Raw genomic sequence first — 21,371 nt, forward strand, 5'->3', positions numbered from 1 at the left:
AGCATAATGAGCTATATAAATCTACTTTCTCTTTAGAAATTACTAATGATATTTAAACAAGATTTTGGTCTTTAGGTACCAAATACTGAGCACAAGGCTTCTTCTTACATAACTAAACATAATAGATTAAAAAAAAGAAAAGAGAGAGAGAAAAAGAGTCTTGCTTTGCTGATGATTCATTGCTTGGGCTGATTTCTTATTAGTCTCTTGGGAATCTGCCATAGTCTTCTATCTTGAGTGGCAGCCTAACATCTCCACTGCTTATCTCCCCACAGCCTTTAACCAGGAGAATCAAATTTACTAATTCTACCTCACATCATCTCTACACTGATTGAATCATGGAAGCCTTTCTGCTACTCAGAAATACAGGTAGTGCACACAGTCTTAGGCAGGTTTTCACTAACACATTCTTAGATAGATGTAATTGAAGAGTTTCCATGATACTTAGCTAAGCTGTTTTTGTGCTAACATTTTAAAATAGCTTCTCACTGCACAGCTGAAACATTGTTAACCTCAAACATCATGCCTGATTTTTTCTTTCATTAATTGAAAATCCAGAGCAAATTGATCTCCACCTTCTGTATAAATAACTTTTAGATGTTAGCATTTCATATATTTTCATACATTCCTTGTTCTTGTGCTTTCCCAGTAGGACCTAAAAGCCTTTTGTATTTGGGTACTAGAAACTGTTTTCCAACATAGGAATTCCTCTCTGTGGCTTCACCACACCGAGTGGTCATCAACGGCACAATGTCCACCTGGAGATCAGTGACAAGTGGTGTCCCTCAGGGGTCAGTGCTGGGACCAGTGCTGTTTAATATCTTTGTCAGTGATATAGACAGAGGATTTGAGTGCACCCTCAGCAAGTTTGCAGATGACACCAAGCTGTGTGGCACAGTCAGCTTGCGAGAGGGCAGGGATGCTATCCAGAGGGACCTGGACAGGCTGGAGAGGTGGGCCCAGACCAACCTCATGAAATTCAACAAGGTCAAGTGTAAGGTCCTGCACCTGGGTCAGTGTAATCCCAAGCACAGATACAGGCTGGATGGTGAATGTCTGGAGAAAAGCCCTGAGGAAAAGGACCTGGGGATCTGGGTTGATGAAAAGCTCAACACGAGCTGGCAGTGTGCACCTGCAGCCCAGGCAGCAGCTGTGTCCTGGGCTGCATCAACAGAAGTGGGGCCAGCAGGGCAAGGGAGGGGATTCTCCCTCTTTACTCTCTTTACTCCCTTTGCCCTCATTCAAACTCATGTGAAGTACTGTGTACAGTTCTGGAGCCCCCAGCACAAGAAAGACATTGAACTGTTGGAGCAAGTCCAGAGGAGGGCCACAAAAATGATCAGAGGGCTGGAGCACCTCTCCTATGAGGACAGGCTATGAGAGTTGGGGCTCTTCAGCCTGGAGAAGAGAAGGCTTCAAGGAGATCTTATAGTGGCCTTCCAGTATCTGGAGGGAGCCTACAGGAAGGTTGGGGAGGGACTATTTACAAGCTGTTGTAATGACAGAATAAAGGGTAATAGGTTTAAACTGGAAGAGGTGAGATTCATACTAGATGTTAGGAAAGGGTTCTTTACAGTGAGGGTGGTGAGCCACTGGAACAGGGAGGTTCCAGGGAGGCTCCATCCCTGGAGGTGTTCGAGGCCAGGTTGGATGAGGCTTTGAGTGACCTGTTCTAATGAAAGTTGTCCCTGCCCATGATGGGGAGTTGGAACTGGATGATCTTTGAGGTCACTACCAACCTAAACCATTCTGTGATTCGTGGCATTGAAAAATGTCATCAACTGAATAATTGTGGTCTTTTTTGATCAATCTTTTTCATGGTTATTGATGAATTGTGTATCCTGCATGTAGCAGAATAAGTGAAGCCATACACTCAGCAAACTGACAACCAGCATTATTATTTTATTATGGATATTTGATATTATTTTATAGTTTATTTCACATAAACTACCTACAAAAAAAAAGTCAGGTATGAAAGAAGTAGATGTCTTTTCAGCAGGAAGCAGCTCCAAAAGACAGTACCAGCAAATTATATATATTCAGAGAACAATGAAAAATTGCATGTGGAGTACCAGCAGGCCTTCTTTCCAGGAGGCTAATGTAGAGTGGAAATAGGTAGGTCTTTGCTCTCCTATAGTAGGTCTGCAATATTACATTGACTTGAAAAATTGCAGTTACTGTAGAATAAGAAATCAGTAGTCTATCTCCATCTTTCAGTGCTGAAGGAAGACATTCCTTGAAAGAAATTATGGACTGTATTAGGAACATTCTAAAAGTGAATCTATATTTTATCCAGGTTTTACTGTATGAAGTGGATTTCTTGTGCACTGGTCCTAAAGCAGTGCACAAGGTCCTATAGCACCTAAAGAGTGGGAAAAAAAAGTTTAGCACTCCGGACAAAACTCTAACAAGAAACCATTACACTGATACAAAAAAGGGAAGAATATTTTCCTCAAAGCAGACATAGATGTGAAAGAAATTTTATACAGGGATTAGCTCATGAGAAGTATAAGAGTAGTGTGATTTGAAGAATCTGGTACTGCGTTGTCCCTATTCCATAGATGTGAGGGGAAAAAATATTTGGTTTCCAAGATGGGCTATGTAAAAATGCACATTTAGAACTGAAGAGATTGTTTCAGTCACAGGATTAGGCTCCCAAAACAGCTGGGACATTTTCTGGATGGAAGAAAACAAAGCTAGAGGACTCTGGTGAAAGGCCTGGAACACAAACCCTGTGAGGAGAGGCTGAGGGAGCTGGGATTGTTTAGCCTGGAGAAGAGGAGGCTCAGGGGTGACCTCATTGCTGTCTACAACTACCTGAAGGGAGGTTGCAGCCAGGTAGGGATTGGTCTCTTCTCCCAGGCAACCAGCAACAGAACAAGGGGACACAGTCTCAAGTTGTGCCGGGGGAAGTACAGGCTGGATGTTAGGAGGAAGTTGCTGCGAGAGAGAGTGATTTCCCATTGGAATGGGCTGCCCAGGGAGGTGGTGGAGTCACTGTCCCTGGAGGTGTTCAAGAAAAGCCTGGATGAGGCACTTAGTGCCATGGTCTAGATGACTGGCTACAGCTGGGTGCTAGGTTGGACTGGATGATCTTGGAGGTCTCTTCCAACCTGGTTGATTCTATGATTCAGTACTACACCTGTGATGCCACTGCTTACAAAAACGTAGCTTTTCTGCCATTTCACTCTGTCTGAGCCTAGTTCTCCACACTTCACTACTGTAGATTTGTGGCATACCAGATGGTATACTGTATTTAAAAAACAGAGAGTTAAGAAGTAGGCTTGTTCTAGACATAACTGACTGTAAATCACAAACCTCTGTGTGTGTGGAAGGCTTCCTCCTTTAAAACTTCAACGAGATTTCTTCCAACCCCAAATAGCAGAATGAAAAACAGAACATTATTTCTTCTTCAATGTATTGCAAGAAGATCAAAGAATTTATTCTTGCACTTATAGCCAGGTAAGCTATTAAGCTGGTGTCAAAGTATAAGAAGAGAAATATCTAGTTGAACATGGTGACTTGAGTATCTTCTCTCTCCCTCACTCTCCTTTTTCCTTCCCTTTTTCTCATTTGTCATAATGTGTCTGCACTGTAGAATGGCATGCAACCAATGTCCTGCTGAAAGAGTGAAAAGAGTACATCAACCGTAATGGGCTCCAAAAGTACATTAAAATTATGGAATTAATTTCTCTGTCTCTCTAAGCCAAGTTATTTACTTTGGGTGAAGAAAAAGAGTGAACTAGTCACGGGTTTTTACTGTGTCTCAGGTGTCTCAAGTTATTATGCAATTCACAACTGAGAACTTGTATCAGGTTTTTTTAACTTAATTATTCAAGACAAGTGTGTTACCATTTTAGGCCCCAAAAGGAGAGCACAGGACAGTTGAGTGAATCTGGAGCATCTGTTGTCAAACACGGCCTTAAAGCAGAAAAAATCTTTATGCAGGTTCACTATTTGAAGGTGAGTGTTGTCAGCTGATTTTTATTGAAATTGCTTTGCTAATACGACAAACACTTCTTTCTTCTAGACATCATCAAATTCCTATCATCATATTTGTTTCTGGCTCCGTTTCTTGCAGGGTTATTTCCTTTTGCGGTCTTTGGCGAGGACAGTAGGAGAGGCTACGTACCTTGCATCCTTACAAAAATTTGTCCATAAGTTCCATGGGCAGCTTGTCCTGTCTCAGGTACTGTGCTTCCTCACTTTCTGAAATAAATTCACTAAATTTTTGGGTTGGCTATCTCAAACACCACTTCTGATTGTGTTGAAAAAAAAAAAAAAAGAGATGCAGCAGTAAGTTCACAATATTGATGATATTCCTGCCTGCTAGAGGGCAGAACGTTGCTTTTTGCCAGAGTGATGCGTAAATTGGACACCCTGCTGGTGTCTGATCATGTAAACAGTGAATGAGTGGGGTTTTTTTTGGATGGGCTGCCTTGAAAAGTCAATGTTCATAGGCACTATGCTCTCAAAGATCATTTGTCATACTGGAATTGTTTCCTGTAGTCTTTTACCTCATGGATTTTAGCTGTGATCAGTCAGTCTTTTCACTGAAGAAACAGAGTAGGAAAGTAACTGAAATGTCTATAAATCAGGAATGCATGCACATTAGATTTCTGACTTTTATTCCTTCCTCTCTGCATGCTGCTTTATTCAATACTTATCATTAGACATTTTTTTTCTTATGAGGACTGTCTCTTTCTTAAGTCAGAGCAATGGCCCTATCACTCTGTATTACACTCTTATCACAGCCTCCCGTTGTAGTTCACATTTCCATGCTTTCTAAAGCATTCTATTACTGAAGTATTTATATTACTAAATCTAAACTTAAATAACCTCTTAAAGAAGGGATGTATAGGATGTGCTGATTTTTTCTTTCAGTAGACTCTCTTTGATAATATGTAGTGGCAGCCCATACCGAAGGGTAGTTGCTCTCATAGGGATTCCTTCCTGGGTCGGTGAAGGCTTGATTGTGAAAATTAGCATTGAATTAGGAATCAGAATCTTCCTTCTCTGAATCCAAGTATGTATATTAATCACTTGAACCACTTACCTTGATTGATACCCGTCTGAACATGAGCCAGTAGTGTGCCCAGGTGGCCAAGAGAGCCAGTGGCATCCTGGCCTGCATCAGGAATGGTGTGGTCAGCAGGAGCAGGGAGGTCATTCTGCCCCTGTACTCTGCACTGGTTAGACCACACCTTGAGTACTGCGTTCAATTCTGGGCCCCCCAGTTTAAAAGGGACGTTGAGATGCTTGAGCGTGTCCAGAGAAGGGTGACGAGGCTGGTGAGAGGCCTTGAGCACAGCCTTATGAGGAGAGGCTGAGTGAGCTGGGATTGTTTAGCCTGGAGAAGAGGAGGCTCAGGGGTGACCTTATTGCTGTCTACAACTACCTGAGGGGTGGTTGTGGCCAGGGGCAGGTTGCTCTCTTCTCTCAGGTGGCCAGCACCAGAACGAGGTGACACAGCCTCAGGCTGCACCAGGGGAGATTTAGGCTTGAGGTGAGGAGAAAGTTCTTCACTGAGAGAGTCATTGGACACTGGAATGGGCTGCCCGGGGAGGTGGTGGAGTCGCCGTCCCTGGGGCAGTTCAAGGCAAGGTTGGATGTGGCACTTGGTGCCATGGTCTAGCCTTGAGCTCTGTGGTAAAGGGTTGGACTTGATGATCTGTGAGGTCTCTTCCAACCCTGATGATACTGTGATAGCTTGTTCTTTTCCTGGCATAAATTGTGTATAAATATTCCATCTAAGGTAGAACAGCTTCAGACAGACTGACTCAGCAAGTCATGACACAATGTATTTTAACTATAGCCACTGCCTGTAGCATTAAAAGGGAAACTGTCTTGTCCTCCAGTGTTGTTTTGAGAAGCTCTCCAAACTTGAGTTTTTAGGAAATCATGTTATTGATGATGAATCTGGTTTGCACGATGGCACTGCAGCTCGTCACTTTAGTAAAGCTGTAAAAACAGTCATTCATGGGGTGCCTGTGACCAGTCCTTTGAGCTCATCATGGTTAAAAACAGGTTTGAAACTAAAGGCATCGTGAGACAAATACTTGGCATCTGTAGAAGAGCAGTGTGATGACAGTGAGCAGCAGGGCAGGAATGAGGAGATGAGGTATGAGTGAATTTGTGAAACCAGTTTTTTTTTGTTGAAGTCTGTCTTTTCTGCAGTTATTGTTGAAATTTTTGAGAGGATTAAGCATGGTGATGAATGTCTCCTTGTAGCACAGTGTAAAGGCCTGTGATTTTGAGGGAATGGAGTCTAACACTTTCCTGTTTTTTCTAGCCATACTGATTCTTTGCTCATGCTCTGCACCACTTAGACATACACAAGACTATGGGGCCAGAGAGCACATACAAGGGTGCTGATGAAAGTGCTCACTAATCCACTTCCCATCATTTACCAGCAGTCTTGGCTAAGTTGAGAAGTCCCAGTTGACTGGAGATTGGCAAACATGATACCCATCTACAAGAAGGGACATAAGGAGGACCTGGGGAACTACAGACCTGTCAGTTGGATCTTGGTGGCAGGGAAGATCATGAAGCAGATTATCTTAAGTGCTTAAGTACTGTTATACAGCATATCCAGGGCAACCAGGCCCAGTCAGCATGAGTTCATGATGGGCAAGTCCTGCTTGACAAACCTGGTCTCCTTCTATGACTAGGTGACCTGCTTGGTGAAGGCGGACCCTAATACCGCGTATGACACTGTTTGTCACAGGATCCTCCTGGCTTCTCGTGTCTTGGACAAGTGGATGCTTCACTGGGGATAGTTTAGTCTGGAGAAAAGAGAGCTTACTGCTATCTACCCCTACCTGAAACGAGGTTGTAGTGAGGTGAGGGTTGGTCTTTTCTCTCTAGTAACAAGTGATAGAGCAAGAGGAAATGGCCTCAAGGTGCACAGAAGGAGGTTTAGACTCGATTTTAGATGAAAATTCTTGACTGAAAGCATTATCATGCACTGGAATAGGCTTCCCAGGGGGATGTTTGAAACACCACCCCTGGAGGTGTTTAAAAAAATGCATAGATGTTGTGTTAAGGGACATAGGGTAGAGTAAAATAATGGTTGGAATTAATGATCTTGGCAGTCTTTTCCAACCAGAACAATTCTATGTTCGCAGTTTTAAATCTTACTCTTATGGGGTGAGATGTATGCACATATGCACATACATCCTACAAATAGCTCACAGATCTGTGGATTCTTTAGTAACTCAAGTAAACTAGAAGTTAGACCTTTTTGCTCTACTACAGCAGTTCTGCCCTATGGAGGGACGTCTAGAGTGTTAAGGGACTTAATGTTTCCACTGCTGCAGATGTTTCCTGTACCATGTTACTGAGATGTTCAGCAGTTATGTATGGTACAGGCATGGTCTGTAAAATCCAAGTGACTATATGAGCCTTGTCTACTGAACGGTGTTCTAAAAGTTATAAATGTGACCCTTCACTATGACACAGCTAGAAAGTTTTTTTAAATTACTGAAATCATGTAACTGCTAAACCCAAAGCAAAACTCATTGTTTTAGTCCAATGGTAATAAAGGTGTTTGCATTCGGTGGGAAAAAGTTCTCTTGTTGCTTCTGGTTGTTGCAAGGTGAGTTGTGTCAACAGACTTTAAATGCTGCAAAATGCCCTACCAGATTATACTACTAGTCATGATAGCTAGATTGCATTGTAATTGCACTGCCTGTCTGCTGGGGAGGTCTGTCTTTGCCCAGCTGTCACGGATGGGTTATTCTGTGACCTAAGCCGATTAGGCAGAGGGAAGAAATTAATTAATGCGAGAGGATATTTATAAAATATATATATATTTACTGACTTCCAATATTTCAACTCTTGCCACCCCCAACCACTGAACTTTAATATTAAATTCTTCTTTACACGGTTATGAAGACATTATGGGAATATATATCTACAGAAACTTATTAATAACTAGCAAACATGCATACTATTAACAGAGAGAGAGTTTTCCCCGCAGCTTGGTGCCGCTTGGGGTCTTATACTATAATCTGCTCTCTGCTTTATGGCAGAGGTAATAGAAATTACAGAGGCATTCAAGTATTTACTCAAATTTGGATTAATAAGAAATCACCCTCCAGAGCTACGTCACAGCCTACTGCAAGTGTCCAATTCTTCAGAATCTCTGCCTGTTGACTTTAAGGCTGGAATCCTCCGGTTTCAGGGGAAATGTCAGTCTCTGACCTTGCTGCTGGATCCTGCTGGCTGCTCTCTCCAGGGGTACGCAGGCAGGATCTCCAGGTGCAGAGGCAAGATTCCGAGCAGTCTGAGCACAGGTCTACTGCTGACCAAAGGCAGGCATAAAGCTGCAAGGAAGTACACAGGCAGGCAAGCAAGCATGTGGCAGAGCCACAAGCAATGTGGGGAAGGCTGCACGTGAGCCTGTGCACCCCTATTTATCAAATGTGGGCAGAGAGTTGATGGCCTCATTGGCCACTCGAATGAGCAATCAGGTTGGCAGTCAGCCCAACCCTACCACACTAGGCAAAACCCACAGGCCTGGACTGCAAATATGGGAATCAGGTGGGCCCAGCACCAGGCAGGCATGAGCTGGGCATGTGGGGGCTTACACAATCAGGTGTCCTGGGCAACTGACTTCATGGCCTCGGTCTGTTGTGCCCCTTTGTGCTGGTTTACCCCTGGTGCAGGCAGAGAGACATGTCCAGGCAGAGCAGGCATAAATAAGCCTGATTTTAGGCCTACAGGCCCTCCACACCACCAACATTCTGCTGTAAAATGACAGTTTGCTAGGTTATCTAACTCTACTCTCAAAAGGCAAAAATACTATATGTTGTTTATCTATCTATCTATCTAAACAAGAGTAAGAGTAAGCTTTCTTAGGCTGCTTACTGTTATTTGTGTATGTGCAGTGTGCCCATAGCTATGTGTTGAACATAGGTCAGAAAAAGATACTTCCCTTCATTTGAAGATACTTCATCTGGTGAAGAAAGAGCTGTGCACTTTTATCATGTGTTTTTGTGCTTCTACCTTGTTTCACAGCAGCCTAAATGCAGCTTATATTAAAGTTGCTGGGAAGGGAATTTTACTATCACCCTGTTGTTAGGTCACTATGTTAAAAATGCAAAGGAGATAAGGCTATATCCATTTGTAAATGCATTTACTTTCTTTCTACAAAATCTTAATGGTTATATTTATGTTGGTGTCTGGAATAGGTAGGTAAGTAATTGCAGCAGGACTTGCAAATGCAGAGGCAATCAAGTCAAGCTAGTACAAAGTTTATTATTCAGGTTTCTTCTTCAATGAATGTACTGTCAGTGTTTAAGTGAATAAAAGATTTAAAATAAGTAGAGGTGAAAATGCTAAGTCTGAATATTGTAGTGTTGTATTCCACCTTGTCCAAAATAATTGTAAAAATTCCCAGTTTTAGGAATTGTGAAGCTGAGGAAAGCAAAACCAATGAAAATAATTGCCCATATTCTGAATACTGGTCTTGTTTTTAGTGGTGTTTGTATTATTTTTCCTAGATGGCTGCAGCTGCAAGGGAAATTACTTCAGATGTGAAGCATTAATCATCTTGCCTTTTTCTTCATCTTGATTGTGTGCCTAGTATGTTTTTAAAAGTAGTTTTTGTTTATTTTAGATGAGTTAGCAACAGATGAATAAAGCAAGTCCAGAATCTTTGAGAATGATTTTTTTTTTAAATCTTCCATTTTTCTGCCTGTGAGAGAACTCACAGCTTTAAATGAGCTTTAAAAATAATAGTGTTACTGACTACAAATAAATAGAAGGGAGTGCAAGCTGCTGATATTCCTATACACAGGTAAGCTGTTGTTCAGTTTGATACTGAACTGAGAACGCAATGGGAATTTGTTTGCAAGCCATAAGCTTCATGAAGTTCTGTCTGCTATAATGATAACCCAAGACCTGTAGTATTCATCCACCTGACAGAGTTAGAGTTTGCTGTAGTAAAATGACAGTCAAGGACACAGAGCTTCAGAAAAAAATGATAAGTTATAATACTCTTTAAAGTTTTAAAAGTAGGTGTAATGATCTGTGCATGCCCCTACATCAGCGTGTTCCTGCGCACTGGTTTGCATGGGCATATACAATTTTAGCCAATTTCTATTAGCTTGTAGAACTCTTGTAACTAGAACTGGAAGTCTCAGCATGCAGTGTGCATATATTTTGATGCTTCGACATTTAGAAACTTTTCTTTAGATAAGGTTTAACTAAAAATATGTCTCTGGGGTTCAGCCCCAGCTGTTCCATGCTTATGACCTGTGAGCTTGAGCAAACAACTATTGACATCAGTGGGGCATGGTGTGAACTCTGGCCCTGTCCATCCATAGCAGACTCTAGGACATCGGTCTTTGCTTTCAGCAGTCTCATCTGCTTGGAAAACAGGTGTATCAGTTTTACTCAGTTTAAGGTAGTTTTCTGTTCCTTTTCTTGCCTAAATTAACATATTCATACTTTTTTGTTAATTATGCATCATGCAATCTTTATTCACTTTTCTTTTATGTAAGTGGAGACTACTTGTAATTAGTACAAGTCAGGTTTTGGAGGTTTTTTTTTACCCCCAGAGACTTTTCCTTCATTTATGTAGAGTATGTTTTGCTCTCATAGGAGCATGCCTGGCATTTTGTTCTGTTTATTGCTCATAGGAACTTCATTTGCCAAGCATATGCTTTTCCTTCCATTCATCATTTCAAATTTTAGTAAGTGTAAGGCAATAAGGAATAAACTTCACAAGGTCAGCCATTTTAACCTGAGATTAACTGTGTTTACAATGCTTAAGTATGTGGCAGTTCATTAATTACATTACATGCTTTGACAACAACACGTTGTGTTTGTGTATAAAAATCTGACTAGCTTCATATCACAGCTCTATTTCAGTACAAATATCTCGAAAGAGCAAACATATGAAATGTTGTGCTTGAAGTATTAGTAAGACTAGGTTAGTAGAAGTTATGGTAGAGTGTTGGATTATAGTAACATTAAACACAGTGATTTTATAGAATTGTGTGACTGTGGTGCAGCTACTGTCCAGCCATGGACAGGAGAGAGTTCAGTAAGTGCAGAGTTAAAGTGGAAGGTTGGAATGACCTTAGAGGATGGTGTAATGAATGTAAACAAGTGTAAGCCTGGAGTTTGTGGTTTTTGCCTATCTCTGCTGACTTAGAATTGCCAGACACAATACAGGTGTTGTTGAGAGAATATGAAGAATGTCCACGCCAAGTAGTGTGTAATCCTAACATAGTCCTAACGTAGGTGTGTATAACCAATCAGACTCTAACATGATGTTGTAATCCTATTATGTAGCCTTCTGATAAAAAAGTATATAAACCCCTGCTTGGGGTGCAATAAACAGATTGGATTGGATTTGAAACTCGCTTATGTTGCGCCTTCTCCCCGTCTCTTATCACCCCTGATACTACGGTATTGCAGCCTGTGACAGTAGAGGGCAGGATTTTTTTGGGTGAGAAAACATTTTTTTTCAGATTTTTCTTTTCATAACAAATTTCATATTTTAAAGGACAGAGAGATCAGAACAAAGTAGGGCTAGAAATGGAAGCTGAGAAGAAAGCAAAGTAGTGAAGAGGAGCCCAGGTGGCTTATGGTCATTTATAACACAGGTTACTGATAGGAAGTTAGTTAACATGTCATGCATTTCAATGTTCAGCAATATAACTATATTTAAAAGATGTCTTGGTATCATTTCTCTCAAGTATAAAGATCTTTAAAAGAGCAGTAAGTTTTACACATGCAATTGTCTTCTACCAGAGAATTAATTCACACATAAATCTGGAGATGTCTTGGAGTTTTGTGACAGAGTACACTAATCCTTGCCATAGCTGCTGAACTTAGTAAGTCTTCAGCTGAGAAGTATCTTATTCCATTTCAACTTCTGTTACAGTAGCCTCTCAATCCTCTGCTGACATCAAGTTTTTATATTTGCTTAGCCTCCACGTAGCATCTTTCAAGCTTAAAATTGTGGTAGCTTGTTACGTAACGTTATTTCTTATGAAAAAAGTAAATTCTTTAATGCCCACCAGAACAAACAGAACATTCCCAAGGCATGTGATGTTTCAGCATAGTGGTGAATCAGAGCTCCAGCTTCTGTTTTATTTAGTGGAATGTATTTTAAATAATCAGACTCAAATGCATTTTACTGAATAAGAACAGCTGATGGCTCTATGTAAAACCATTGATATCTAACTGTGATGGTGTGTTTGTTACCTGCTCAGATGGCTGGAAATTAAGGAATGAAGCTTTATATTTACAGCTCAGCACAATTTACAAGCAGGGCCTGGAACACAAACCCTATGAGGAGAGGCTGAGGGAGCTGGGGTTGTTTAGCCTGGAGAAGAGGAGGCTCAGGGGTGACCTCATTGCTGTCTACAACTACCTGAAGGGACATTGTAGCCAGGTGGGGGGTAGCCTCTTCTCCCAGGCAACCAGCAATAGAACAAGGGGACACAGTCTCAAGTTGTGCCAGGGGAAGTACAGGCTGGATGTTAGGAGGAAGTTCTTCACAGAGAGAGTGATTGGCATTGGAATGGGCTGCCCAGGGAGGTGGTGGAGGCACCATCTCTGGAGATGTTCAAGAAAAAACTGGATGAGGCACTCGGTGCCATGGTCTAGTTGACTGGATAGGGCTGGGTGCTAGGTTGGACTGGATGATCTTGGAGGTCTCTTCCAACCTGGTTGATTCTATGATTGTGTGATAATATATACAGCTGCATACAGAAATATACAAATTGAAAAATAAAACAGAAACACAACACCCCTCCCAAGAAACAGAGTGCCCAGGAGGGGCTCCCAACCACCCTTGCATCTCCTTTCTACCCCTCTACCTTATCCCAGACTTTGCCTTATATTCAAGGTGAGTTTGGAGGATTGGCCATGGGGGGTTATAAAGCAGAAGAATTAATTACACAGAAAGTAGGCCAGGGAGAATAGTACAGGCAGAGAGCCACTTCGTAATCTATGTTTTGTGTTGTTTTTACATATCTCAGCAAGCTTATGAGTGAAGTAGACATCACCATTGTTTCCTTTTCACAGCCTATAATCTAATTTTTCTCACCAAAATATTCCAGCTAGTCTCAAACTAGCACATTAACAGATATTTTCCCTCATATTTTTCTCTGGTATATGTATGTGTTCTTATGTTTATACAAGGTAAATAGAAGCAACCTCTGTTTGACATCAAATTAGAGTGACTTTTGAAGAAATTAAAACATTTCAAGTGAGTTTGAGATGACATAAGCTCTGGTATCAAAGCATTAGGAAAAGGTGTACTCAAGCCATATGCCATGACCTACCTCCCGGGGGCCTGGTTTGAACCTTCTCATCAATAAGGTAAGGAGAATGCCAATACTTTGTTCAGCAAATGAAGTGATAGTCAACATACACTTTTGCAGTTTACCTGGTCCATGAATGGACTTAGCTGCTCAGAGGTGCTTTGATGTGGACAAAGATATTTTTTTGTGTAAGACCTAGGCCCCTGAAAGAAACCCATTTTGTAATATAGCCGGGTGATTTAAAACTTGCATCACTTAGTTATTCACACTGTACCTAAGGTGGCAAATTCCATCTTGTTAGTATGAATAGAATGTTAGCATGGGTTTCTGTGAAAGTGCTGGAATCTGGGCATTTCAGGCAGGGATATCTTCTTCAGCTCTGCCACGCAGGGATAATAACTGCAGTTAGCATTATGCCAGGGCAAGGCCATCCAGGAGGCTTATATAACCTTAAATAACCACAAGAATATTTGCTGCCAACCCATGTCAGATCCTGCTATGTGCTTTTGTTTGCCACGGTAGTTGGTCTCCTCTTCTTTTAGGAAATTGCTACTGATCCAAATGCAGTTCATTGCTGAAGGGTAAACGGGCAACAAATGTTGCCTTTGACTGGAGCTGGTCAGTGGTTCTGTGGCCTGGGGCTTACTTTATTAGGATGTCTGGTTAATGATTGCTGCCAGATGGCAGAACATACAGTTGAGGAATCTTGTTACTCTTGGTGGGAGGTGTTTTTTTTACCAAAACCCCTACAACGGGATCTCAATAAGTTGTTTTGTTTAATACAAGTCAGGAATATGAACGAGGAGATGCTTATTATTTATTTTTCCACCCAAAAGAGACAAAGTAACATTTATCATTTAGTTACATCATTTGCAAGCTGCATAATGGATAGGGAAATTTTAACTCTGAGCAGGTAATTGCCACAAGACATTTTATATAAATTTATTTGGACTTTATTTGTTGCCAGCTGAATGTCCTTTTAGATGTATCACTTTTAGTCATATTCTTACGTATCCTGTTTATATTTCATTTAGAGTATTTAACTGAAACTATCTTTTGGTCATAGAATACTTGAAATAGCTAGGTCTGAGCTTTTTCTCAAGAGAGTATATTTTTTTCTGTTAATAGTGTTCTTTATATTGTGTCTACATGTGCGATCAACAGTTGGAGAGCAGAAACATGCAGAGCATTGCTCAAGAGAATTGGAGTAATATATAGCATTCATTTCATTCCTAGGGCTCTCAAGATTACTTCTCTCAACCTACTTTTCAGTTATTGGATTCCCACTCTTCTTCTCCCTTGACTCAGGCATGCTGCATATGTTAACAGTGCAAATAAAACTCACTGATCTCAGTTCACAGTCTGTATCTAGATTTGATCTGCGCAGCAGCAGCCCAAGGTTGCAGTTGTGACTAAAATTGTTGGATTCAGTTAGACTATGGCGAAAGCAAGCAAAAGTATTTAGGGAATTTAATTGTGAGGGCATAGGAAATCCTTCGTGAATGTATGTGAACTAATTTTGCAAAGGGTTTTTCAGTTTGGCCAAATACCAATAACATTCCACAAACAGCAGAATAAGAGTTTCTTTATACAGGATAGGGAAAAATTGTTTTCAAGCATTTCAATTTCCAGTCAGAGAAGAGCAACAGGGGTATGTAGAGAAGAGAGATTGTGTAATCACATGAATATGGGCCAGTCTTTTAATAATGTAGCGCTATGGTGGCATGTGAATTCTAACTGGTATTTTCTTTCTGGCTTCATTGAATTAGTTGCAACAAAGGCATAGAACAGACTATAACTTGTTCTGCAATCTGACTCAGCATTTATTTATGATTACCCTGGTCATCTAGAAGTCCTTGCTTCAAAGTGTAAGGTCACTAGAACCTCCTAAAGAAGTGCCATAAAAGCTTAGCATGCATGCGTGCACATGCACGCACACACACACACACACACACACACACACACATTATCCCTTAACTTTTCTTTTGGACACTTCTAAGATGTTTCATCTGGTGGGGGAGAGGAAAAAAAAAAAGTCCAACAGTAACATTTCACTCCACTTTGTTCAAGTTTGGCAGAATTATGAACAACTGTAAAGCCAGACTAACAATGGGATATGACATGCAGACTTGATAATAGACAAATGTTAAAAGCTATGCAAACTTGAGAGAAGTGGTAATACATATTTTCCTATTCTGTTTTTGAGCATCAAAATAGATGAACTAAAAATATGGTGAGGGGCCTGGAACATAAACCCTATGAGGAGAGGCTGAGGGAGCTGAGCTTGTATAGCCTGGAGAAGAGGAGGCTCAGGGGTGACCTCATTGCTGTCTACAACTACCCGAAGGGACATTGTAGCCAGGTGGGGGGTGACCTCTTCTCTCAGGCAACCAGCAACAGAACAAGGGGACACAGTCTCAAATTGTGCCGGGGAAGTATAGGCTGGACGTTAGGAGGAAGTTCTTGCCAGAGAGAGTGATTTGCCATTGGAATGGGCTGCCCAGGGAGGTGGTGGAGGCACCGTCCCTGGAGGTGTTCAAGAAAAGTCTGGATGAGGCACTTAGTGCCATGGTCTGGTTAATTGGACAGGGCTGGGGGATAGGTTGGACTGGATGATCTTGGAGCTCTCTTCCAACCTGGTTGATTCTATGATTCTATGATGGCATCTCTGGCTAGGGCTGGACTGGCCACTGAATGAGTGACAGATGCTCTTTATTAACCTCTCTCCCTTGCAAAAGCAGAAAAGAAAGGGAATGAGGGAGAGAGAGTTGTGGGTTGGAAAAGAAGACTAAAACTGCTTCAATGAAAAACAAACCAACAAACATCTAAATAAAATGTATATAAGTATATACAGGCCTGATATCAAACCAAATCCCCTTGACGGCAATTACATGACTGTCACCACTGATGCTGTGCACAGGCACTGGGGAAACGCCAAACTGGACTCTGTGGCAAATGGGAATCAGACTAAGAGTCTGGATTCTGCAACTAGATTCGGGAATACACAGATCAAGATCAAAGGCAGAACAGAGTCCTCCTCACACACCACTGAGAAAAGGAGGTTAACCCTTGTGATCCCTCAACTTTATGCCAATTGTGATGTATATGGAATAGAATATCTTGTTGGTCAGTTTAGGGTCACCTTTTAACCTGCTCCCTCAATGAAGTACACAATATTGAGCAGTGACCCTGGTCTGTATATGAATTGTTGGTACTAACTGTAGATATTGAACATTATCTCTACTAGAAGCAGATACTGTCTGTGGAAATGTGCTGTTAATTGCAGTTACTGAAAAGTAAAACAATTGAACAGAATTGGTTCTATTCCAAGTCAAACCAGGATCAGTGATTACTACCTTAATTGGATTTTGAAAAATTAAGAAAGCTTTAATCATAAAGGAAATGTTTAATTTCATAGTAGAGAATACAAAAACACGAGAGGTAGCTGCAAATATACTGTAGGACTGATTGCAAAAATTGGTGCAATCCAATAACTAAGTCAGGCTGTCTTACTGTATACAGAGACAGTCCAAACACTGCCAAGTGTGACCACTTCAGTATTACTTTTTACATGTTTTTGAAACTATTCCAATTACGATCTATATCTTTTCATATTTCCATGTAAGCTTACTCTGTACTTCCAGCACAGCTTCAAAAAATGGAAAGAGACAGCAGTTATTTGTTTATACATAGAATAACAGTACAAAACTGCAAGTAGTTGTATGAAATAAGAGGATTTCACATTTTATCATGATGTCAGCCATACTCTGTACTTAGGACAGAAGGACTCCTGGCACACCTAGCGATGGCATTCTTGCCACAGCACCGAGTCCAGCACTGTGTAACTTAGGTTTTGTTGCAAGCACATTTTGCAGCCACCACATCATAGTCTGAATCTCACCTGTAACCTGAAGGAGGAAAGGTCAGCTGTGTTACTGTGGTGGTTTGGCTGTTATCCGCCCCCCCACGCTTTAGAAGGTACCCCAGCTAACTCAGTTGGACTCTGGGAATATAAATGAAGCAATTTATTTACAGCTAGCACAATATACAAGCAGATATTTACAGTATATACAGCTATATACAGAAATATACAAGGTAAAAAGTAATACAAAAACACAACTCCCCTCCCAGAAACCTGAGTCCCCAGGAGGGGCTCTCAACCACCCCTGCACCTTCCCCCTGCCCCTCTCAACCTTACCCCAGTCCTAAGGAAGAATAGAGGTTCGGCCAAGAGGTTATGAAGCAAAGGTGAGTGGCAGGAGATGTTAGGGAGATGCAGCTCAGTCAAAGCCCAGCCCGAGAGTGAAGTAAAAAATGGCGAAAAGTGTTATCTAATGTTTACATTCTTCTTCAGCAAGACTCTGAGGGAAGGAGACATCACCAATGTTTTCCTTTCACAGCCAATTGTCTACTTTCTCTTACCAAAACATTCTAGCCTGCTTCAAACTAGCACAGTTACCAGTAGTTTCAATGATGGAATCGGTTTTCTTTTGCGTCCCTAACACACAAACATTGTTACTCAGATGTTGCAGTGAGGAACAGCATTAGCCTAGAAAAAAGATTAGTATTATTGGATGGAGTCAGGGACCAGTACAGTCCCCCTCTAATCCATGAGGAAGCAGTAAGGGACCTGCTGCGTCATTTGGATCCTCACAAGTCCATGGGACCGGATGGGATCCACCCTAGGGTGCTGAGACAGCTGGCAGCTGAGCTGGCCAAGCCACTCTCCATCATTTATCAACAGTCCTGGCTCACTGGAGAGGTCCCTGAAGACTGGAAGCTGGCCAATGTGATACCCATTCACAAGAAGGGTTGTAAGGAGGAGCCAGAAAACTACAGACCTGTGAGCCTGACCTCAGTGCCAGGCAAGGTCATGGAACAGGTAATCTTGCGTGCCATCACAAAGCACCTTCAGGATGGCCAAGGGATCAGGCCCAGCCAGCATGGGTTTAGGAAGGGCAGGTCCTGCCTCACCAACCTGATCTCCTTTTATGATCAGCTTACCTGCCTGGTGAATGTGGGGAAGGCTGTGGATGTAGTCTACCTGGACTTCAGCAAAGCCTTTGACACTGTCTACCACAAGAAGCTCCTAGCCAAGCTGGCAGCTCATGGTTTGGACAGATTCACTCTGTGCTGGATCAAGAACTGGCTGTATGGCAGAGCCCAGAGAGTGGTGGTGAATGGTGCCACATCCAGTTGGCAGCCAGTCACAAGTGGTGTTCCCCAGGGATCAGTGCTGGGCCCAGTCCTGTTCAGTATCTTTACTGATGACCTGGACGAGGGGATTGAGTCCAGCATCAGTAAGTTTGCAGATAACACCAAGCTAGGAGCAGGTGTGGATCTGTTGGAAGGTAGGAGAGCCCTGCAGAGGGACCTGGACAGGCTGGATGGGTGGGCAGAGGCCAATGGGATGAGATTTAACAAGGCCAAGTGCAGGGTTCTGCACTTTGGCCACAACAACCCCAAGCAGCGCTATAGGCTGGGGACAGAGTGGCTGGAGAGCAGCCAGGAGGAAAGGGACCTGGGGGTACTGATAGATAGTAAGCTGAAGGTGAGCCAGCAGTGTGCCCAGGTGGCCAAGAGAGCCAATGGCATCCTGGCCTGCATCAGGAACAGTGTGGCCAGTAGGACAAGGGAGGTTATTCTTCCCCTGTACTCAGCACTGGTCAGGCCACACCTTGAGTTCTGTGTCCAGTTCTGGGCCCCTCAATTCAAGAGGGATGTTGAGGTGCTGGAACGTGTCCAGAGAAGGGCAACAAAGCTGGTAAGGGGCCTGGAGCACAAATCCTATGAGGAGAGGTTGAGTGAGCTGGGCCTGTTTAGCCTGGAGAAGAGGAGGCTCAGGGGTGATCTTATTACTGTCTACAACTACCTGAAGGGAGGCTGTAGCCAGGTGGGGGTTGGCCTCTTCTCCCAGGTAACCAGCAATAGAACAAGGGGACACAGTCTCAAGTTGTGCCAGGGTAGGTATAGGCTGGATATTAGGAAGAAGTTCTTGCCAGAGAGAGTGATTGGCATTGGAATGGGCTGCCCAGGGAGGTGGTGGAGGCACTGTCCCTGGGGGTCTTCAAGAAAAGCCTGGATGAGGCAATTAGTGCCATGGTCTAGTTGATTGGCTAGGGCTGGGTGCTAGGTTGGACTGGATGATCTTGGAGGTCTCTTCCAACCTGGTTGATTCTATGATTCTATGATTAATGAAGATGTATTGTTTTATGAAATAACATATAAATGAATAATTCATATTAATAAATTCTTTGTTCAGAGGACTGCATTCTGTTAAAGTGATGGTCAATAAAATTAGGTCAGGTATAGCAAGAGGGCCAGAGAACTTTTGAGCAATGTCAAGAGTCACTTTCTGAGCCTCGTGCTGCTGTAGTAGTATTTTTTCGTTGGCATTGCACTTTCCTTGAAAAAAAAGAAAAATTAAATATCCCAGCTACCTTTTCTCTGAAGAATTTGTTCCTTACTTGGTGTGGTTGGCAGCAACATCGTGAATTTTGTGACAGAATGAGGAGTAGATGTGATCTTCCAATCAAGTATGTGCATTAAGAGGAAATGTGGTTGTATAATTAAAGACAGTGTGAAAGAGTGAGCACGTTGGCGAGAGCATAACCACTCTTAATTCTTAGCATTCTCAGCATTTGGGTATGTGAATCTGCAACTTTTAACAGTTTTAAATATAGTTTAAGTGTGTGTACATATTACCGAATAAAGAAAAGCCACCGGTGTGGGATTGTGTTAAAATAGCCAAGAGGCTTTAAAAGCCCATTTTCTTTCAATATTGACACTTTTTCCTTGAGTGGGTTGTGAAGCTGACAAACATAACATATGTTGTATAAATAACCGAGCAATATGTCACCACAGTGGATATATAAACTTCTTATCTTCCTGTTATCTGCAGTCTTTAACAATCCATTGCTCACTAACAATGCAGACATGAGTTATGTCTTCATAAATATACTAACTGCGCTGCTTTGTTCATTTCCCAGGACTTTCTTTGCATGCTGTTGGAAGACATCCCTGAACAAAAAAAGTAAGTTATAACCAATGCTAGAAAATGAAAAGAAGAAAGTAGAAATCAGATTTAAATATCTGCTGTGCTACACAGAAGCAGTAGAATATCTTTTAGTATTGTTCTGCCTTTTCTTTTTCAAGTGCGCATACATATGTATGTATCTGTATATATGTGTATGTATATATGAAAATTCTTGTACATATATATACACAAAAATACAAGACTTGCTGTGTTATTGCTATCTCATGCTCCCCCCCAGGCAATGCCTTTAGTCTGGAAGTTCCAGCAGCAGTGATGTCCTGTGTTCGCTATGCAATCTGAAGTGCCAGGCACAACTGTTTGCTTAGATTAATCTGTGATCTTCCTGCCAGCTGCTTCTGGTACATGGCACCCTACAGCAAGGAGGCCAGAGCTTTGCAGTGGATGTGGGAAACCAGAGAAGATGGATTTTTCTCAAGCAGTAGTCTGACAGCATCCCCTCCCTGCCACACAGTGTGCCAATCAGGAAAGGATGGAAAACACTAATGGAAATGCAGTGTTAATTGCCTGATGTGTCCTTCAAAATCCTCCTACATGTGACTAGCCAAAGACCCAAATATAACCAAGAATATTGAATGGAATATATGAGAAATTTTATTGTTTACTGTCATGATTACACCTTACATTGTTAATACAATGTTTGAGCTGTTTGTTCTGTGAAGCTCAAACCAAGTAAAAATGTTAGTTGAATAAGAATCTAATTTTCCACCTAGAAACATGCCAAAATACTTAAACTTTCATTGGGAATAATGGAAAACAAGTGTATCTCTCTATTTGCACTCCAGAATGTATGAACATAACTTCATGTCTGTGGTGATTCATTTTACAATCAAACATATATGAACATATCTAAACTTATCCACTGACAAAACAACCTTTGATTGTAGGTAGCAACAACAATACCATCTGGATATACAAATGGCCTATATTTCTTACCTGCTACAAAGATGTTTTTTTCATTCTTGAATGTATTCTATTGTTAGTACACAGATATTAGCCTGAGGTAAAATCAGAAGGAAAGAGAAAAATTA

General features: G+C 41.8%; 1 protein-coding gene across 1 annotated transcript in view; it reads left to right on the forward strand.

Moving 5' to 3' along the window:
* The window catches only part of AOPEP (aminopeptidase O (putative)), a 207,130-nt gene that overhangs the window by 69,091 nt on the left and 116,668 nt on the right, over window positions 1–21,371 (forward strand). Inside the window, exons 7-9 of the mRNA XM_064176841.1 lie at window positions 3,861–3,963; window positions 4,082–4,189; window positions 20,276–20,319. Coding sequence (XP_064032911.1) covers window positions 3,861–3,963; window positions 4,082–4,189; window positions 20,276–20,319 — 255 coding nt within the window. The remainder of the gene's footprint in view (window positions 1–3,860; window positions 3,964–4,081; window positions 4,190–20,275; window positions 20,320–21,371) is intronic.

Source organism: Pogoniulus pusillus, chromosome Z, assembly GCF_015220805.1.
Source record: "Pogoniulus pusillus isolate bPogPus1 chromosome Z, bPogPus1.pri, whole genome shotgun sequence".
Taxonomy (NCBI): domain Eukaryota; kingdom Metazoa; phylum Chordata; class Aves; order Piciformes; family Lybiidae; genus Pogoniulus; species Pogoniulus pusillus.